This window comes from Parasteatoda tepidariorum, chromosome 1, assembly GCF_982258835.1.
Source record: "Parasteatoda tepidariorum strain Cologne lab strain chromosome 1, Ptep-v5.0, whole genome shotgun sequence".
NCBI classification, from domain to species: domain Eukaryota; kingdom Metazoa; phylum Arthropoda; class Arachnida; order Araneae; family Theridiidae; genus Parasteatoda; species Parasteatoda tepidariorum.
The window spans coordinates 85578260-85600201 of record NC_141755.1 but is presented as its reverse complement, the minus strand read 5'-3'; the positions used below and the strand labels follow the sequence as shown (position 1 = coordinate 85600201).

General features: G+C 27.3%; 1 protein-coding gene across 1 annotated transcript; it reads right to left on the bottom strand.

Annotated features, from left to right (window-relative positions):
* Positions 1 to 2041: 2041 nt before the first annotated feature.
* gny (ALG6 alpha-1,3-glucosyltransferase garnysstan) lies at positions 2042 to 20732 on the bottom strand. The gene is made up of 14 exons (XM_087168249.1): positions 20365 to 20732; positions 18523 to 18607; positions 17139 to 17228; positions 16961 to 17049; positions 15893 to 15975; positions 15714 to 15778; positions 14468 to 14650; positions 14169 to 14304; positions 12914 to 12999; positions 10095 to 10179; positions 5740 to 5810; positions 5534 to 5602; positions 3777 to 3918; positions 2042 to 2401 (listed from the first exon to the last, which is right to left on the bottom strand). The coding sequence occupies exons 1-14, from the start codon at positions 20453 to 20455 to the stop codon at positions 2189 to 2191; spliced, it is 1488 nt and encodes a 495-aa protein (XP_087024375.1). The 5' UTR covers positions 20456 to 20732; the 3' UTR covers positions 2042 to 2188.
* Positions 20733 to 21942: the final 1210 nt, after the last annotated feature.

Below are 21942 nucleotides of genomic sequence, written 5' to 3'. Positions count from 1 at the left end.
ACACAATGAGTTACATAAAAATATTAACAAACAGAAACATATTATATAAATATATTAACAAACAGAACTCACAATGTGTTTAAACAAAATGCTAGAATAATTTTAATAAAAAGCAATGTACTTCGTTGTAACTTATACTAAGACTGTTTAAAAAGAGCATCACATGCATCTTGCACAGCTCAAAAAATTGCTAAAAAATAATTAGTTTATTATGAATTAAAAAAAACAAAACAAAAACAATAAGCATACATGTGATTGGTCAGAAACAAAAAAAATTGAAATTTATTAATGACACTTCAATTGTTTATTTAATGAGCAGGATGATGATTATATAACTAATTTCAAAATAATGTCAATAAAAATCAAAATGTGTAAGAACAACCATCATGAATAGAAATTGCATTGGCAGATTTGTATTTAAATCAAGTGAATATGAAGCATAATGTGAAATCAGTTTAATACTAATAAAAACGATTTGTGGTATGTGCTTCGTTAATCTTGTTATTGTTTCTACAAATTGCAAGAAGAAATTTATAACTCAAATTTATATAAATTTGTTTATGTGACTTGTAAATAGTGTTCATACAAATCATGATGCGGAATTCGTAAATAATACATACGACAGGTTGAATCAAGTATTGAAAAAATTCATCTGATTATTAAATTATTTCAAACATTTTGTACAAAAATAACAATGTTAATATTGTTGTAAATTACTAGCATTTTATTTTAAAACACTTGGTACATAAAACATAAGACTCAGTAAAAATTTCAGTAATTATATATATAATTATATAAATAAAAGCATAATTTAAGGCATTGCATACAATTTAGCAGGCACTGAAGCACTATATATCTATATTTAAAATTCATTTATTTGAATACATCTTCATTGCAATAAATTATGGCATAAATAATTTATTTTCGGCAACAAGAAATAAACTTTTAACAGCAATACAATTTAGCAGGCACTAAAGCACTATATATCTATATTTAAAATTCATTTATTTTAATACCTCTTCATTGCAATAAATTATGGCATAAATAATTTATTTTCAGCAAACAAGAAATAAACTTTTAACAGCAATACAATTTAGCAGGCACTAAAGCACTATATATCTCTATTTAAAATTCATTTATTTTAATACCTCTTCATTGCAATAAATTATGGCATAAATAATTCATTTTCAGCAACATGCAATAAACTTTTAACAGCAATATTAAAGTTCTACACAATAGCACCAAGCAAATGTATAAATATAAAAAATATATGACGTTTTTCAGAAAATAATATATGATATCAAAAAAGGCAAATCGGTGGATATCTTTACAACCTTCTATAAAATACTTCTAGTACTTACTAACAAAAAATCAATTTTATCTTAAAATACTGATATCATGTAGATAGGAGATTCAAGACATAAATGATAAATTAGAGATATTTGAATGGGTCTGGCAAAGTCAACCTTAAACATATTACAACAGCAGAAATTTCATGAATTTTTCAAACAATTACAATGCTACTAAAAATCTTTTGAAACTCTATAAAAAAAGCGATATGTCAAAAAATTGCACTTATTCACCTATAATTGTTTTTGATCTTTTATAGAAGCAACACAATATGCACAAACTCAAATTTTAAAGAATGAAAAATAATTCATTAAATTTTACACAAATGAAAAAAAAAATATTATGATGATTTGAAGTGGAATAATTTTTAATTTCATCTAATTAAATTTACGGTCCCAAATCTTTGGATAGTATAAATTGTGATGATTTGAAGTGCAATAATTTTTAATTTCATCTAATCAAATTTACGGTCCCGAATCTTTGGATAATATAAATTGTGATGATTTGAAGTGCAATAATTTTTAATTTGATCTAATCAAATTACGGTCCCGAATCTTTGGATAATATAAATTGTGATGATTTGAAGTGCAATAATTTTTAATTTCATCTAATCAAATTTACGGTCCCGAATCTTTGGATAGTATAAATTGTGATGATTTGAAGTGCAATAATTTTTAATTTCATCTAATCAAATTTACGATCCCGAATCTTTGGATAGTGTAAATTGTAATGATTTGAAGTGCAATAATTTTTTATTTCATCTAATCAAATTTACGGTCCCGAATCTTTGGATAGTATGAATTGTAATGATTTGAAGTGCAATAATTTTTAATTCCATCTAATCAAATTTACGGTCCCGAATCTTTGGATAATATAAATCATATGGTTTCTCAGTAAATTGCAAATAGTTGAAGTACAGTAAAAACCCAATAAAGTGTACCCCTGAGTAAACACAATTCAGTAAGACATGAAGATGAGGATATCTGGCAGGCTGCTTCACAGAGTACATGGCAAACACAAGTATTGCACTTCCGAAAATGGATACCAGGAACTACAAAGAAAAAATAAAGATACATTAAAATTGGGACAAGAAAAAATTCTAAACAAGTAGAGCACTAACAAAGAAAAATGTAGCTACTAAATATGTACGTACTTTATCTAAAATTGCTTTTCGTTCACCATCTAATGTAACTGGAAATAAGATAAACGCACATTGGAATGAAAAACGCAAATAGTCACTAGCAGAGGTGGAAGTTAATTTACTGTTGCAGGACATAAATAGCGTGCATAGAGGAACTTACAATGAGGATCGTGTAGACTAGGGGTGTAATAAATTTGTTGATAATATTTTTTTTATCACAGAAAGAAATTCGCTTGATTTAATTTAATTTATGAAAAAAATAGCATGTGTGTTAAAAATAATAAAAACCAAAATATACTGAAATAGTAATGTTTTTTTTAAAGGAACAATTTATTTTACAATAAGAATTTTATAGCAATTTTTTTTAAATTTGACTAAAACTTTTCCCCAGGGATGTCTGAATTTCCCCTGAACCTCATACGGACGATTCTGCACCCTTGGTGTAGACACATAGCAATGTAAAAAAATCGATTGTGAATTTACACCAAACTAAACATTGGAAGATTTAATCTCGTAAAATAATAAAAAACAGCAGCAAAAAAAAAAAGAAAAAAAAGAAAGTAACTGCAATAAAAGAGTAACTAGAGTATTTATACTTCCAAGTACGTTTACATCTTAGAAATATCGAAACCAAAAGCTATGTGCTTGATCATAAAATGAAACCAATAAAATATATGTAAAATATGGAGTCTAATATGTAGTAAACTATCAAACCCTTCACTATCAAATGACACATATTATAATATCACTAAGTACTGCAAAAAGTATACATGAAAACAAAGGTAAAATCATAATATGATCATAATGACATCTCCGATGCACTCCAATCTGCTGAGGAGCATTCATTTTCCCGGTTCTGGCATAAAAACACTGAACATCATATTGAGCATTTCTCTGAGAAATTTCACAACTGTTCAATGCTATTTTGTTTTCATATTTCCAGAAATTTAATAATGCAATATATTGTTATTTAATTACATTTGTATGGATATTAATATCAACAGAAGCTCAAACAAATTTTTTTATGACTAATAAAGCACTGTATCTCTAAAACTTCCCATGTACCCTTTTTCCTTTCTAGGTTAAATTATTTCTAGGATTAAAGAAAAAGAATCTTTAGGAAGTTCTTGAGATTCTTTTCCGAGAGAATACCCAGGTCAAATATTACATCATTCAGACAAGTGGTTCTTTTCCTTTTCCATAGCTCTTTAAAAATCAGACTTTGTATAGCATCCTGCAAATCAAAACATAAAATGTTTCAGTATCATTCTAATATTGTACTTACGCTCAGACTAGCAATGGTTGATTTTTGGCTCTTGAAAGAAAGAAGTAAATCCTCGTACGCTCGTATGGCACCAATAAGGAATAGGATACTTAAAGCTATGAATGGCACTATCAAGCCATCTTTGGCAAGGAGAGGAACTAGACTAAAAAGAAAAAAAAACTTTGTAAAAGGTATTGATAGATAGAAATGCAAATAAATATCCAGTTTAAAATAAAGAAATAACTAAAAGTTATGAAATGTAATTAATATTGATTTAGAAATGTGTTTGCATGAAAAAGCTGTACATAAATCAATGAAAATATTAATTTGGAATGAAAATTAAAAATGAAAATAATATATTAACACAGTCAATTGAAAAATAAAGACATGCAAAAATTAAAGATATTTTGTAAATGTATGTAAACTAGAGTGCAGTTCTTGTTTGTATACATTTCCACTAAGCACAATTACTAGTAGGTTGAGCAGTGTACAATAAGCAGGTAAATATGCTTAAATGCAGTCCCTGAATAGTCACCATACCAGTCTTAGTAACCTAGAGTGTAGTGGGGCTAGGATGCACCAGTACAATGTCCTAGTACTTTTTTGCTAGCTGGAACACGCTCCAAGACAAAAATTCGAGTATTTTTTTTTTAGAATATTGGTCGAAAATAAAGTAAAAATTTTACACATATTATAAATATTTCAACAAGGAAGAAAAACACTATTAAAATCAAGGGAATTATCACTCAGGATAATAGTGCTGAAAACAAAAACAGTTTAGTTTTATTATAAATATTGAATGTGTTTTAAATAAATTATGTTAAACTCCTCCTTGTTTCTGCCAGCAATCAAAGAAACTTTTTTTTTGTTTCCAGTCTCGCCTCCTCAATAGTGATTCATAGATTATGGATTGCGTTGGAATATTATCCTAGTTTATACATTGATTTGACACCCTAAATGTGTATAATTCTCTCACTTCATTCTTGACTAGAATTTTATCAATATGGTGGTCATTACAAAATACTGAGGTAAGAGAGAACAACCACCTTTGGTAAATTGATCAGACTCATGAATGCTGTAAATCAAGCTCGGTATATATAAAAAAAAGAGAGAAAATATCACTGGCCTAAATGCCCCAATATATATTTTACACAATAATATAAATTTCACTGCGAACTATTGCATAATTCTGCTTATTATTTATGCCTAAATTTTTTTATGAACAGAGTTTTAGGGATATTTACAATCAATAAAATACAAACACTATGAACTATATTACACTATTAACTATACATTTAAATTAGTTGCAATATTTATTTTAGAAGAAGAAAATTAAGAATATTTTGATGAAGAAAAGAAAAGTTTCAAACCAGCTCAACTTCAGTACTTTGCAAACATACTTACTTAAGTTAAAATATGATTATGACCTACAACACATGTGTATGGGTAATTTTGAAATAAATAAAAAAGCAAACAACAAAAATTAAGAACTGAATCAAACCCATAAATAGTATAGGGTAAATACCAATTATATAGGCATATTACATTACTATTCACTCTTAACAAAGTGTGAACATTTTCCCACAATAATGCTTCATCTAAAAAAAGGCACTGCACTCACAAAAAAAAAAAAAAAAAAAACATTTAAATAGTACTTGTAAAAAAAAAAAAAAAAAAACACTATTTAATAGGTTGAATTATCCTATACATTTAATCAGACTTCGGAATTTTTTTTTGTTGTCTGAAATTAAATATGAAATGCACATATACAACTATACCTATATGTTGATATGTATGCAAACCAGGTACAAAGCAATGGATGGTCTTCAAATAACAGCATGACAGGTCTGCAAAAATAGTAAAATCAGTTTAATATTTAAATTTAGCATAAAGTACTTAATTAGTTTTTGATATGTTTACGGTGTTAAAATTATTAAAAGAAAGGAAATATTGCAAAGGAAAATAAAAATGTAAAGAAACGTACAATGCAGGGAATAAGATACTTTTCTCATGAACTTGGTAAGAAAATAAGAAAAATGTCAAGGAACTATTGACCTGTAAAAATGAAAACAAATATTTTTGTAAAAAATAAACTAAAACATAACTATAAAACTCAAATAATATTAGTAATCAACGAAAAACGAAAATAACATGATTCACCCATAAAAAGAGACCTAATGATGAATAGAAAAATATAAATCAATCCATTTATGTCAATGGTAAATATTCAATTATACAAGCTCATCTCTGAAAATGGAACAAATATATAAATAATAGACATTATGCTTAATCATAAATTTTGCAACAGCATAAGTAACAGCATAATAAGTTTTTTTGATTACTATTACAAATATTTACTTTGTTAGGATTATTCTCAACTGATTAAATTTTAATTTGATTCTTTTTTTTGGGAGGGGGAACATTAATAAATTTTTCAGCGATTTTAAATTTATAATAAATATTTTAAATAAATACATTTTATATAAAAATGCACCTTTAAATGTTTATTTTCTCATATTTTTCAGCTTAAAATATGTATAAAAAAATCTTTCAAGTTGTTTATAAATGAATCTGCGGTTAATTATTCTGCAAGAGTTTCAAACTTTTCTGTTATTTTGATAATGAGTGAGAATTACTTTGTGAAATATACACATAAAATAGTATAAGAAAGTGATTTTAAAAATTGAGGGTCAAATTCAGTTATTATATAATCTTTCACATTTTGATAAATTTTAACAGTGGTAAGTATCTTTTTAGGAAGGAAGCGCCATGTCATTTTTTATTTCTAAGGAGAACTCTGCATGATATAGGTTGTGGTCAATAATTTTAAAATTTATTTTTAGACGATTGCTCTTAGGGATTCAATTTATCTTTAATAAAGTAATAATATGGTACACAATATGGTACATTTTTAAATACAGACAAACATTGATATCTCAAATTAGATAGGATACAAATAATTTTTTGAAGCATTGAAAATTCCAGCAACGAAAATTTACATGCTATCAATGATAGAGTAAAGAAAAGACGGTACCTAGATACAAAGGTCTTAGGTAGAAAGGTATGTACTTTCTACATACCTTTTTTACAAAGTAATAAATTTTTTATTAAAACAAACATTTTGCACAAGAAATTATTATCGTTTGGTTGCCATTTGGTCTCCATTTATGTCAATGGTAAATATTCAATTATACAAGCTCATCTCTGAAAATGGAACAAATATATAAATAATAGACATTATGCTTAATCATAAATTTTGCAACAGCATAAGTAACAGCATAATAAGTTTTTTTGATTACTATTACAAATATTTACTTTGTTAGGATTATTCTCAACTGATTAAATTTTGATTTGATTCTTTTTTTTGGGAGGGGGAACATTAATAAATTTTTCAGCGATTTTAAATTTATAATAAATATTTTAAATAAATACATTTTATATAAAAATGCACCTTTAAATGTTTATTTTCTCATATTTTTCAGCTTAAAATATGTATAAAAAAATCTTTCAAGTTGTTTATAAATGAATCTGCGGTTAATTATTCTGCAAGAGTTTCAAACTTTTCTGTTATTTTGATAATGAGTGAGAATTACTTTGTGAAATATACACATAAAATAGTATAAGAAAGTGATTTTAAAAATTGAGGGTCAAATTCAGTTATTATATAATCTTTCACATTTTGATAAATTTTAACAGTGGTAAGTATCTTTTTAGGAAGGAAGCGCCCTGCCATTTTTTATTTCTAAGGAGAACTCTGCATGATATAGGTTGTGGTCAATAATTTTAAAATTTATTTTTAGACGATTGCTCTTAGGGATTCAATTTATCTTTAATAAAGTAATAATATGGTACACAATATGGTACATTTTTAAATACAGACAAACATTGATATCTCAAATTAGATGGGATACAAAAAATTTTTTGAAGCATTGAAAATTCCAGCAACGAAAATTTACATGCTATCAATGATAGAGTAAAGAAAAGACGGTACCTAGATACAAAGGTCTTAGGTAGAAAGGTATGTACTTTCTACATACCTTTTTTACAAAGTAATAAATTTTTTATTAAAACAAACATTTTGCACAAGAAATTATTATCGTTTGGTTGCGAAAAAATTATGATAATTCATCAATTACATTTTTAAAGCGACAGCAGCTTTAAATGTGATTTAGAAAATAATTATCATTTGTTTTCGTTATCTTCCTCGTTTTCAACTTATTTTAATGCAAAAGAAGCTCTATTTTGCACAAGGATATCACAGTCTCTTAATAGATGGCACACTATTACAGAATTATCAATAACAACGAAATAACTGCATCAAATTGAGCTGTGTGAGTTTTGCCGCTCAATTCCATTTCTATGCGATTTTCAGTAGGATTCTCATTACAATTTATTGGAGTTTTTTCATAGTCGTTAAGCAAATCACCTTTTTAGGCCTATTATGGTAAAGGAAGACATTTCATTTTACTTTTTGTTGGTCATTCACAAGGCATGTAGAACATTTACACCAAGGGGTTGAACCCTTTCTTTTATTATGGAGAACATTTTTTTTCTTCACTTTTTGATGGCAAACTTTAAGACTTTCAATGATGCCCTGGTCTAGTGGCTGATACTTGGATGAGTATTTGAGGGGGGGGGGGATCAGTTTTTCATCTTAGGTATGATACCATGTTCCATGCTATTATCAATGAAAAACACAATTTAATCCTTTTGCTTTCTTTTTTTAAATAAAATTTTTTGAGCTGATTTTCTAACAGAAAACCATGCCATTCAAGATTTTTGATAAAAACTGTAATTAAATTTTTTTTTTAAACCACTGTAACACCTAAATTTTGTTGATATTTCTATACACAACAACAGAACTAGCCCACAGCTTCGCACTAAAGAGTCTGAAAAGAGCATTTATCAGATTGATTTCTGTGGCCAGAGAGACAGAAACCCCCGAGTGTCCACTTCAGCAATTGTAACACAACAAATGGCTACAGCCCACGGCCTGTTTCTCTTGATTTCTCTATCATTAACAACTTTACTTTCTCTGTTCCACTCATATTTGTCCAATTTCATCAAGATAATCCCTTCTTACTTCTTTTGCTACCATGACACAATTTTTAATATTAGTAGTTTTATTCGAAGAGCATTTGAAAATTTTTACGCCGCTTCACTAGCATTGAGCTTTTTTGTTGTAATCTTTAAGTATAAATTTATTGGTCTTTCTTAATTCTACATTATACTTTTCACTGACACTAGCGCTTTTGAAAATGTTCAAAACAGTAATGTCGCTATATTTTGCAATTTTCTAACCAAACATTACTAATTTCAAATTAAAGTAACTTAATTCTTTTGCGAAAAATAAGTTTTTCCATTAATTAAATATCTATCTATATTTGCAATGCACAACATGCGGCCCGCTGACTGTTGGTGTACAGCTCGTGGAAGATTCTAAACACAATGGAAAAAAAAATTCCTCCCCCTCAAAAATAAAAGAAATGATACAAATTTTAAATTGCACTTTAGAGTCATCACTTTTTGATGCACTCAATTTGCCTAGATTCTATTGCAAATCTGTGTTCTTTCTTGATTGCTTTTACAATAGTTAGAGCTACAGATTTCCAGCATGGTTATCCTTATTACCGTAAAGGGAAAAAGCTACGATAAATGAATAAAGTTTATCAGAAATACTCTGTTAAAATGAACTGTAATAATAATAATAAAAAGAAACAGCAAAAAGGAAGAAAAAAAATTGTTTTTAATTCTTAAAACAAAATCTGTCAGAAAAATGATGAGATTGACTTGCCTGAATATAATTTAAAAAAAGCAGAAGTACAAAAGTTTGTGGTTCAGTATAAAGCAATCTAGCAGCAATTCTTCAAATTCTGTTACCTATCTGTCTTTCAGCAGATTAACTTGCAAGCTGTGTGCAAGTACATGAATTTTAAAACTTAAATATGTGTAAAAACTATCTCTGATAATCTACAATTGAAAGTAAGATTTTAGATTATTCTTTATTAAATCTATTCTTCCTCTTAGGTCTTACAGCCGGTTACCGGCCAAGGCCATCTCAGTCCGTTTACCCCATCTAGATCTATTTGATGCTATATTTCTCCATCTATTGGTCTAAGTTCTTTATCCACTTTTCCACTATTTTTAACCTTCTTTATTTTTAAATAGAATATCACAAAGTATTGTAATGAGTCATATCCTATTTTTGTAGAATATTATTAGTGAATATAACTTAAGTAATACATTTCAAATATATATAAATGTAACATTTATAACAAATATATATTTTTATGAAAACATCACATATAAACACCGAATTTTGTAAGAATTAATACTTACTAAAGCAAGTCTAAATGTATGCATCTTAGGATTCTTTAATAGATTTACACAGGAAGGCAAAACAACTAACAATGTAGAAAGTGCACTGTGGACGAAAAAAAGACATTTTAATAAAAAATTTCGTTTTTCAATGATAGAATCTGGGTTATCATAGCAGGGAAAAGAAAAAATTAGGAAAGTTCTCAAACAAATCAATATCTTTCTTAGGACAGTATGTATGTAATACGGCAATTGAAAAATCCGGCACGATAAAAAATTCTAACATCATTTTGCGATGCTAAGACAGGGCGGGCCTAAGACAGGGTTGCTACTTAAGCAGAAGAAAAAAATTCCAGCCTAATATCACAGTACATACAGGCTGTACGGCCTAATATCACAATCTTTTCTTAAATGGGAGAAGAAAAAAAAACATTTTGTCTCAACAAGTTGACACAAAAACAATGATTGTTTTTCTAACTCTAATTTATAAGTTAATAGTAGAAATTCACATAGAAATATCGGTGTTTGATTTTTTAATCGTGTGAATATTAATCGTTATATGCAATTTTTAAACCACATAAATACGAATCACAACGCAGGACTTTTAAATTGCAGAAATATGAATATGTTTCATTTAAAAATAGGAAGAACAAGAATCATGATATTGGATTTTGAAATCACATGAATACCTATCGCGATATTGGATTTTAAATCAAGTGATCATGAATAGTGATCTGTAATTTTAAATCGCATGAACATGAATCAAGATTTGCTTTTTTCATTTCTCAAATCACATGAATATAAATCTCCAAGTGTAATCTCAAACAAATCTTTCTTTGACAAATCTGTGATCAAAACATTTGAATGTCACCAACCTTCTCCTCTCCTCTTGATGAACGGGAATGTATCATGCTGTTTTTTCCTTCCATATTACTTTTAGCATTTAGATCGTCAAAAATATTTTTTATTTTAGAATTCTCAGGACGATTACTTTAAGAACAATATTTAATGCACAGTTTTGAGTTACAGAGATTTTTAAATTAAAAAATTTGTTTAAATCAGTTTCAAAATCAAGATGGAGACTAACATACTTCCTACTCCTATGACAATCCACACGCTAATAGTGAAAGAATACCAAGTGTTGCCATAGGTGAAGAGTTCTTCCATGCACCACCTGTAGCTCATTTTGATTGCCAATTGTGATACAAAATTTTTTAGATTGCATGAAAATAAATTGTAATGTGTGATTCTAAAATTGACTGAATACCAATTGAGTTATGCTATATGAAATGCAGTCGATGTGAGAAATCGCATGGACGACTAGCAAACCGATAATAAATTACAACGTGTAATTTGTAAACCAGATCAATACAAACAAAGAAACATAATGATATATAAACCAAGTGAAGATTAATCATAAACTAAGATGTTGATTTTATAAATTGCATAATTAAGAATCTTGATATGTAATTTGTATTTCAAGGGGATTAAAACTGAATTGGATGAATGAAATTTTATCAATTAGCGATAAAGGATAAAGAATTTGCAGATTATTTGCAAGAAATTCAAATCAAATAAGTATAAAGATATTATTTATTTTAAAATTTACTTGCACTTTTGTTTCAGATACCTGTGCTTTTTACATATTTTTTGAATAAATCATTTGCACAAAGCAGAATCAAATTCTGTATGTTGAACTGATTTCAGCAATATTTCAAGTTGATTTTTTTTATTTGTATTCTGAGTCATAAATATATTTAAATAATAATAGTTATAAATATATCTATTACATTAAAGGTTTTGTAAATATTTTTTTTTCCGATTCCATTCCCTCTGCGTAATTATATTTTTCTTGCATAGTTATAACACAACACACTTCTTTTTTAGAGCGGAAGAGACCATGATGGTCAAACTAAAATATACCAGGAATAGTAAAAAAAAAAAAAACATGTGAAACAATTTAAATCACAACTTTCAAATTTCTTTTATAGCAAAACCAGCTTAATCAGCAAAAACACTTTTTTATCACTGATGTTACAATCTTAAGAAAGAAAAAAAATATGAAAGAGTGAGAAAAAAAAATCATTTTGAAATTAATGATTTCAGTTTGGTTGTTAAAACTGCACAAGTGCTACACCATTGGGCTACTTGGAAAATTTAGGAAATAAACAATTAATTGCAAAAGATTTAATTAATATATGTAATGGATTAAACATTGGACTACAATAAAAAAACTAATATTGCAATAAATAACAGAAATGAAATAAACGGTAGATCGCAAATGATTTATTTACAAAGATTTTATTTCAGCGATGTTGAATAATTTGAACAATTTAAAGTGAATGTATGATATACATAAACTAAAAGTCTAAATAAAAGAAGATTTTATGTAGTAGTCATATTTCCATGTATCTAAGAAATCAGAAAATGTATAAAAGAATTGATTTATGATAGCAGTAACATTAAATCAATTATTAAAAATGTGTTGTTTTAACTTTGTTATGTTAGAATAAAAGTGTAATCTTAAGAAAAGTTTTAAGTCAGTAATAAAATAATTTTTTTTTATATACCCATGCATTTTATTTGAATAATAAGGACAAATTATTCTGAAAAATTTCGTTAGTTGGCACATTTCATTAAAATACAAAAACTCTCAAATGTATTAAATAAAAATAATTAACTATTTTACTTGCCATTTAATATATATTTGTGTGTTTAAATGCTTGTTTTTGTTTCTGAATAAGTAAGTTAATTTTTTTAAATCTATAGTTATTCTTTATGTATATAAGGTTCACTTAAAAACAACAAAAATTGTAAGTAAGAACAATAAAGTAAATTACCTAACAACAGCAAGTTTAGAAGAGGGAAAAACTTCCTTCAGTTTTACTAGTACTGATAACAAGTACCAAAAATTAGCCACTTTATCCTAGATTTTAAAAAAAGGAGAATTATTGAAAAAAAAAAGTACTTTTGAATCTATTATGAATATTAAATGCAAGTTAATGTTAAGTTAATTTAAGGAAATAAAAAAACTTGTTTCATTTTCAAATTCTCAAAATATGTCTACTTTTTACACCTAAATAATTTTTGAAGCTAATGAATTTATTTCATTATAAAATATGTCTGTTCGATTCAGTTTCTTGGGATAATTTATTTTACCATTGCTACTGTCTACTTTTGTACTTCAATTTTGTACTTTTCACTTACAATATATATACTATAAATATACATCACCTTCAACCATTTTTGAATCCAGTGCAGGATGAAGGTCTCCTCCAAATTTTTCCATGAAATTTGATCTGCTGCTTGAGCTTTTAAATTTACACTAGCTGCTCTTCTAATTTCATCAAACCATGTGTTGTGGTGGTTTTATTAATCGTATACCACGAGGATACCATACCAAGATATTGCAAGCTCAGCAATTGTTTGCCTTTTAAATTAGATTGAAAACTAATTCCTAAGTTAAGCATTTAATTCTCTTGAATAAATTAAAAACTTTTATTTGTTAGCTTATTTGTGTAACTTTTTTCATAGTTGCTTTAAGCATTTTGTATAGATCTGCTTGTGAGAATTGAAAAGTTTGCTTCACATATAATTATTGATAATGCTGAGCAATTAAAAACTTTTTTTTCCAGACAGAGTAGCATGTTATATATCCCATTTTAGTTATTATATATTTTGGTAAAAGTATTCCAAATTATTTAAAAAAAAAATTTGTTAGCTTCATGCATGATGTTGTTATTCATTGTTAATTCTTATTTGTAACTCAGCTCTTTTTTAATTTCTGCTTCGTTAATTAAAAAAAAATTTTTTTACAAAAAAACCCCTTATTTTGGTTTTAGAAATTGCATTTTAAGTCCTATTTATCTGATTATTTTTTCATGTTTTTTAGGGTTACTCAAGTATTTTTTGTTACTTTTTTACTTAAATTCAGTAATTGATATAAATATAAATAGATAACTAAGATTCATTAGCAAATACTTTTTAAAACAAAGAAAAAAATTAAATATTGAGATCATATTTTATTTGCTAAGCAAAAAAAAAACTATTACATAAGAGTTACAAAAGTGGAAACAAATCGTAAACTTCACATACTTCATAAATGCCCCTGCTGAGTGGAAATATTCGTTGTATGACATCTGAAGTACTTTCCAAGCTCATTAGAAATGGAAACCAACACACAGCTGTAGTCACTATGACAACCAAACTCAGTCGAAGTAGTTTTTTAATTCTGAAATATTAAAATTATTAGAAATGAAATTGCTGGCATTTAATCAATTTCGGGACAAAGACATAGTTGTTTCTCTAAATGGAGATTAAAATTTCCATATTATTATAACTATTTTTTTTCCACTTCAGAAAAAAATTGAGCTAATAAATTATATTATGCTTACCTTTCTTTAAAAGGGAGTTGTAAGCATCTGCCTAGTAAGTAACAGAAAAAGGGAAGTGCATAATAGAGAGACATCTGCTTGTAATGCAATGCGAGGGTAAAGAAAGCTGCCCCAACTAAATCATATCTCCACATTAAAAACAGAATTGCTGTGGCAGTAAATCCCAAGCTAACAGAGTTGTATCTAGATAAATGTTAGGAAGTGCTAACTAGAATTGTTATAATGATGTTAATTTACTTTACTGAGGAATCTGAAAGTTTTTCAATTATTAGCAATGCACACATGAAGTGGGTTAGGAATTATCATTATTTTAAGTTAATTCACAGGACAAATTGAAAACTCACCATGATGAAAAAATGTTGAGATGCATTAGATTGTACATGAATATGTAAATAATGCTTATGAAAATTTATGTTTCAGTACATAAGTAAATTAAAACTTATAAAAAATTAATTATTAATCAAGAAAAACAACATAATGTTAAAATTATTTATGTCTTCCTGTTGATTAACGCAACACTGCATTTTTTAAAAATTTCTCAAGCATCAGCTTGGAGATTTCTCTGCTTATGTTTAAAGATCTTGCATCTTCAGAAACAAAGTGCTTTGTTTGTGAAATATTGCAATCTCAGTTAGTCAAAAATATTTTACTTAAATCAGATTACTTTAAATAAATAAACATCAGAAATATAGCTATTAAAACTACATCAATTTATATAATAGTTGAAAATGTTGCAACAATAAACAAAGAAAGAACAGTGGGAAATCAGAAAAAAAAAATCTGAACTAAGTCTTAAATAAAGAGGTCTTTGCAATTTGCTTATTTTTCTTGTCAAGGATAATGCCAGTTTTTGTTAAAGAGAAAACAAACAAGTACTAAATCAGCAAAACTGGTATGTATAAATTTACTTAATCACTATTAATTGATTCTCAACTATGCAAATTATCCAATTAAAAAATATAATCTAGCACATAATTGCTGTCATCTTATATAAAGATATTAATTTAATTTATTACATCTCAAAGAAATTAATAATTATTATTTGAAGAAAGAATTTTATTTAAAAAGAAAAAAAAAAGTCATGTGAAAAATCTAGAAAACCAAATGATTCTCCACTTCAGAAAGTTAAGAAATAAACTTGCTACTTAGTTGATTTTTATTAAACAATAAATTATTATTAGAAATAATGGAAACAAAGAGTCAAGCAGATAAAGTAAAAATGAAATGGGAGAGATTAAAAGGATACTGAAAATGTCCATGATCGATAAGTATTAGTCCAGGATATAAAAGGCACAGTCCAACCAGAATAGCCTAAAAAATAACAAAAATATATAGAAGACAATTAAGAAACACAAAACAGAAACTAAGTATTTCATTCATAATGAATTGAATACTAAGAGTAAATAAAATTGTAAAACTGCTTACTTTATCCCTTAGATTATGAGGTTGCCTTATTGTAATCCAGTAGAATATTATAGGAAGATAAAATAGAAGATCAGCAGCCAAAACTAAAAGAATTTCAACAACAAAATGGTAAACAGAGTACATACTAGAAAAATAAACTTAAATTATAATTAAAAAATAAGATGACTAACAAAAACACATTTGAAATAACAATGGCAAACTTAAATTTAACCGACTATTTAATTTACTATTAACCATTTCATTCCTTATTAATATTATTACTGAATTTTATTATTCATTCGAAAAGCTATAATTCTACTATAAAAATCTGATGCTTCAATAGCAAAATTTTCATTAAAAATAATTGAGAGTTCTTCATTATATTTTGATTTAATTTTTGATAACTTATCAATTATATTCATTATCATATTAAGTACTTTAGCTTTAGACTTAGAGACATTTTCAGCAATATACCAACCGGGGCTCGAAATTATCGGTGGTCTAACAGTAAAGGCTAGGACCTATTTGATAAGGTTATTTGTCTAGGATCATCATAATATATTTATCAGGGGTTCCAAGCAATCAATATAAAAGTTAGGCATGCTGTCTAAGACTATTTAAAAAAAAAAACATGACAAATGAAAACTTTGAAAAATATCATAAAGCTACAAAATAAAAAAATCAAGAAGGACATCTGTATTGTCAAGGAATTCAATGTCCTCATCTGTTGAGTGTCACAAAAAATCATCTTTAATCCTATTCAAATAATTTGAATCCACCTTTTGCCAATACTTAAATTTTCAAAAATTCTATACTTGGTTTTATTAGCGATCAATTATGGGTTGACTTATACAATGGGATACACGGAAGTCAATCATTTTTTAAAATTTTATTTGGCTCCTTCCAACAATTTGTGAATCCGTACTTACCTTGTTCTTTTGCTAACAAACCGAACATAAAAATTTTCTTCCAGAAATTAGACGAGAATTTTTATTTAATGAAATAATAAAAAGGATTATTTTTTAACAAACAATTAATTCATTATTTTCTTCAGAATATAAAGAGTAAATAACACTAATATAAACTCACCAGTGGACCTCATGAATATTTTATGATAATAACCCTCATATCCTCTGGAACTATTTAATGCAACCCAATCAGGATTTATCCATCTAGCACTAGTAGTAAAATAAATAGATAATATTTCATTTTTGTTTGATTCACATAGAAGAATGACAGTTAAAAACCATCAGAAATTAATACTTACACATAACCACAAAGCATACTATGATAGGCTGTTAAAGGTGGATAATCTAATCCCCAATATTGCAAATCATTATTGGAAGAATTTTTGTACCTATAAGATAACAAATCATTCATGAATTCAATTAATAGGATAAAAGTTCAAGTTCTTTTCATTAAACAAAAAATTTATTATTAGTACTTAAATGACTAACAACAAACACAACACACAATTACCGAATAAGCTGAATTGATGTTTATCATAAAAAATATCATTATGTTTAAATTACAGTAAATTATGTACAATTTATAAATGTTTTAAACTATTTATTAAATTTACGAAAAACTATCTGAAATATCTTGCATCTTTTGTAGATAGTACCTATGTAAAAAAATTGATCCATAGTGGTTCCCGCTTAGCGGAAAAAACAGTTCCGAAAGAAACACCAGACCAAGAGGAAGAAACTCTATTTCGAAAATAAATATCAAATATTAAAATAATTTTTTATACAGTTTATAAATGCTTAAAAAATTATTTTAATATTTGTTTACTATTAATCACTAATTTACTATTAATTACTAATTAATTTTTATAACTAAATACTGTTAAGAGTTAAGTATGAAATAATCAAAACAATTCGTAAATAGATGATATAGACATTTTAAAATTCTCAGGTTTCCCACTTAGTTTTAAAAAAAAAATTCCTAGACTTTTCCAGGTATACTAGGAAAATTTCAATGAAAATCCAGACCATATTTTATCCATAACATGCAAGTTTTAATCAGAAAACTTTGATTTTTTTAAATTTGCAATGTAAAATATTAAATTTTATGACCAAAAACATATAATAGAATGAGAACTGAAACATGGAAAAGCTTCACTAAAAAGTGGAATTTTATAAAATAATTGTAATAGATGCTAATATTATTTAACTCGAATCTCAATAACTGATTACTGTTACTGACAATTCTAAGACTGGTTATTTTCCAGGTATGATAAAGGAATTTTCTAGGTTTTCTCTAAAAAAATGCAATTTTCCCTGCTTTTCAGAGTTAAAACAAAATTTCCTGAAAATTCTAGGTTTTTCCTGTTCTCCAAGATCCGTGGTAGTACTTATTCTGTATAAAAATTAAATAAATAATATGAAAATGGGCATATTTTGTTAAAAAGATATTGTGAAAACTTTTTGATACTACATTAAATGTAAATTATTCTTATGATACTTATTGATAAACAATTATATTAGTTATTTTTAGTTTCTTCCAATGTCCTCAATACAATTGTTTTTTTCTTAACTAATCACCAAACCTTGTTTTAATTAGGATTAAACATTCTTAAGTGAACAAAATATTTAAAATAAATTATATGTGTACATTCATAATTAATATTTCTTGAAAGGTATACTAACCATTCTTGTACAGGAAGATTCACAGTTATTTCCATCCAATGTCTCTGTGCCTCATAATCACCATACATGGGTGGTTTACAAGACCCTGCAAAAATGAAAAATTACAAATAAAATTTATATACATATATATTAAAATTAATAGATAATTACAAGACTTTAAGATTAAAAAAAAAGTCTAAGCTTAAAAGCAATCACGTCACTGATTTTTTTTTGGGAGCCAAGATCTGTGGCAGAATAATCTCCAAGTCTTGGTAACTTCTCGGCACCATGAGAAATTGAAAGAAAAGAATCACAGAAGGCACCAACCACCCATAGACAAACATCCACAAGTTTTTCTTTTTTAAAAATATTTACGAGTTTAAAATTCATTTGGCACCTGGGCGATTGTAGTTGTTAACAACAAATTGTGACACAGAAATATCTTCCGTTCTTTGTTCAAGAGAATAAAAGTATAATAGTATTTTCATGAAATATAACAAAAAATGTTTTATCAGCAATGAGTAACTTTATACCACGGAAACAATGCACATTAGTATGATGGGCTGAAATATAAAAGGGGAGAAAGTTAAGATTTCTGTATCGAGATCTGTTGCAGAATAATCACGAAGTCTTGGCAACATCTAGGAAGCAGGCTACGAGAAACATAAAATAACATCACAGAAGGGTACGAACTCTAAGAATATAACTCATAGTCGTACTTTTCTGTTAGTAAGGTGTGAACAAAAAGTCACCAAATATTTTAGATCTTCACCTACTATTTTTTTAGCACATAAAATATCCCCTCCATAAAAATTTAATAAATAAAAAAATAGTTCAATTACTTGGTGCCTGGCTAATTGAAAAGTACCCTTATAGCCACTCCCAAGTAAAGTTATATATTTTTTACATATTTTTCTGAAAACACGTGAAAATTCTTAAAATATGAAGTTTATAATAAATTGATGTCTTTGCAGCCGATCAGGATACGAAAATATCCTGGAGTTGGCTTTAGAGATCATGGTATGTAAATATCCCTATTCTCGGACCAACTCGAAGGGTACCCATAGCCAACTCTGTCTGGTCAAACCTCTGAAAATTTTTTTTAAAAAAATAATGCAAGTTTAAAGTCTTGGCGAATGTAGTGTGAGTAACAGATCATGATACGGATATATTCCCAAAAAACAACTATAATAAGACAAATAAAATACTATAAACTACTATATACTATAACTACTATATATACTAAAAACTACTATATAAGACAAATAAATTACTGTATACTCAGAAGATAGAGAATTTACCTCCCAATGAAGTTACCCAGGTTCGAATCCCAGCTCTGGCTGGGGAAATACGAATTCTGCACCCGGTTCACAGTGCAAATGTAAAATATCCTCAGTGGTAGACAGATCATGGGTTTGAGTTCCCTTACCATCACACTAATCTTGGACCGCTCTTTTCCATGTAATGCAAAGGAAGTTAAGTTTCTTCAGAAAAGTTCCCTACGAAGACGAATTTTCACCCAATACTTAATCCAGGAAGTTCCCTTGTCTTCTGGATTTCGCTCAAAATTATAAGATTGCGGAGTAGGATACTGGCAGACGTAAACTCTAAATTGGGTAGGATGTGCAACGACGGTGATAAAATGAAATATAATTAACTGATAGGATAACTGATACATTAGATGTTTGTATAAGTAAAATTCAACAATAGTAAATAAATAAGAAAGATAATAGTAGTTTACCATATTTGCATTGTAATTTTATGAAATTTAATAAAATTAAGAAGAAAATGAAAAACATATCAACTTTCGTCGAACAGGTATTGATGCATGGAAATGTAAAAGAGTACCGAAATCATATTTACCTGAATATGAGAAGCGAGATACAGCCCACCGTAAAATTAACGACAGAAGAAGTCCAAAATGTAGCATGTCGTCTATTCCAGGTATTAGCATACTACAAAAATATCAACAGCCGCTTTTGAGGAGACTGTCCTATGGGGGGTATGTTTACAAAACATACAAAATATCACGTATGCATAATGTTATGATTGAATTTAACTAAATGTAAAATACAGTTTCGATCTAAATAATGTAGGATTTATTATTACCAAAATACTACTAATTTACAATAAAATTCTATAATTTAACTTTACAATTCCTATATAAAATCATAACAAAGAATATAAACAAATGCCGACGATGACTATTTCTTAACGACTTTCCCGAAATTAAAATAGTGTAGTGCTGCCATCTACTAATGATAAATATAATTAATGATATCGTTCCCTGCTAATTGGGAATGAACAAGGGAGTGGGTAGATTGTGCTTATTGCTAACAAATAAATAGTAAAAAAGTTATGGTAAAAATAATTAACAAGTTATTAATGAAGGCTAGGCCATCTCATCCATAGTGTTCAAAACTAATTTAGGAATAAGGATACATAATTTTTGCTTAAAAAGAAAACGTAATTTTTTAAATTAGTATTTTTTATTTAATCACCCAAAACCGAGATCGAATAATTGAATACTAATTCAAAATTAAAAATAACTGTAGTCTAAAAAAATTAATAAAAAAATTTTAAAATTTTTTTACGTCTGATCATTTTACACAAAATTGTACTTTCTACAAATTTAATTTCTGACCCAAGGAAGAAGGAAGGTTGAAAATTCTGGTCCAAGGAAAGTTGAAACATAAAAATCCATTTCTTAAACGCTTAACCCGGTTGACGCGGAATTTTTATTAAACATATTCTTCATACTTTTTATATTATTTTTTATTTATTTAGGTCAAAATAAATGAAAAACGTTATATTTAGCAATACACTATGTAACACCAGTGTCTTTTCCTGCGTTAAAAGTAAAATGTTCCAAGCACAGTTTCAAGCTTACACTTATTTGCAGTTATTTAAAACTTAAGAAAAATAGTTATTCACCATTGAAATTTCTTTAATTTACAAAATCAATAATTGATAAATTTTGGAATATGACTGAATTTTTTATTTATTTTTAAAGTAACTACTGCTTTTGAAAATTAAAAAAAAAACACGAAAATATATTTTTGCTTGTAATTAGAGCTTTTGAAAAAATCTGCTTCAAAGGGTTAATGTGCACTGCGCATCGTTATCAATTAAACTATGAGCGAATCAAAGAAAAAAAAACTTTTCTTATTATTATAAAAATTTATCTATAGATAAATTTTATCATAATATAAATTAATCTTTATAAAGATCTTCCAGGTCGTCGGGCTACCGAAGCGGGGGTGCCATCCCCTCCGCAGAGGATCAAAATTGTGATGGCATGTCTTCGGATCATCCTCCGGGATGCTTCCCAGACCGTCGCCAATAGCCCATTGTGCAGCTCTAGTGCGACGTAAATTAACAACAACAACATAAAGATCTTGAGAGAATTTCCATGTAAAATTTTTTTTTGATATTTATAAA

Excerpts from the sequence above, each read along its gene's own strand:
- gny (XM_087168249.1), bottom strand. The coding sequence starts at position 20,455 with ATGCTAATACCTGGAATAGACGACATGCTACATTTTGGACTTCTTCTG. Across the intron at positions 17,229-18,522 it reads AATCTTCCTGTACAAGAATG|GTACAAAAATTCTTCCAATA; the intron begins GTTAGTATACCT and ends GTTATCTTATAG. Across the intron at positions 14,651-15,713 it reads ATCGATCATGGACATTTTCA|ATACAACTCTGTTAGCTTGG; the intron begins GTATCCTTTTAA and ends ACATTTATCTAG.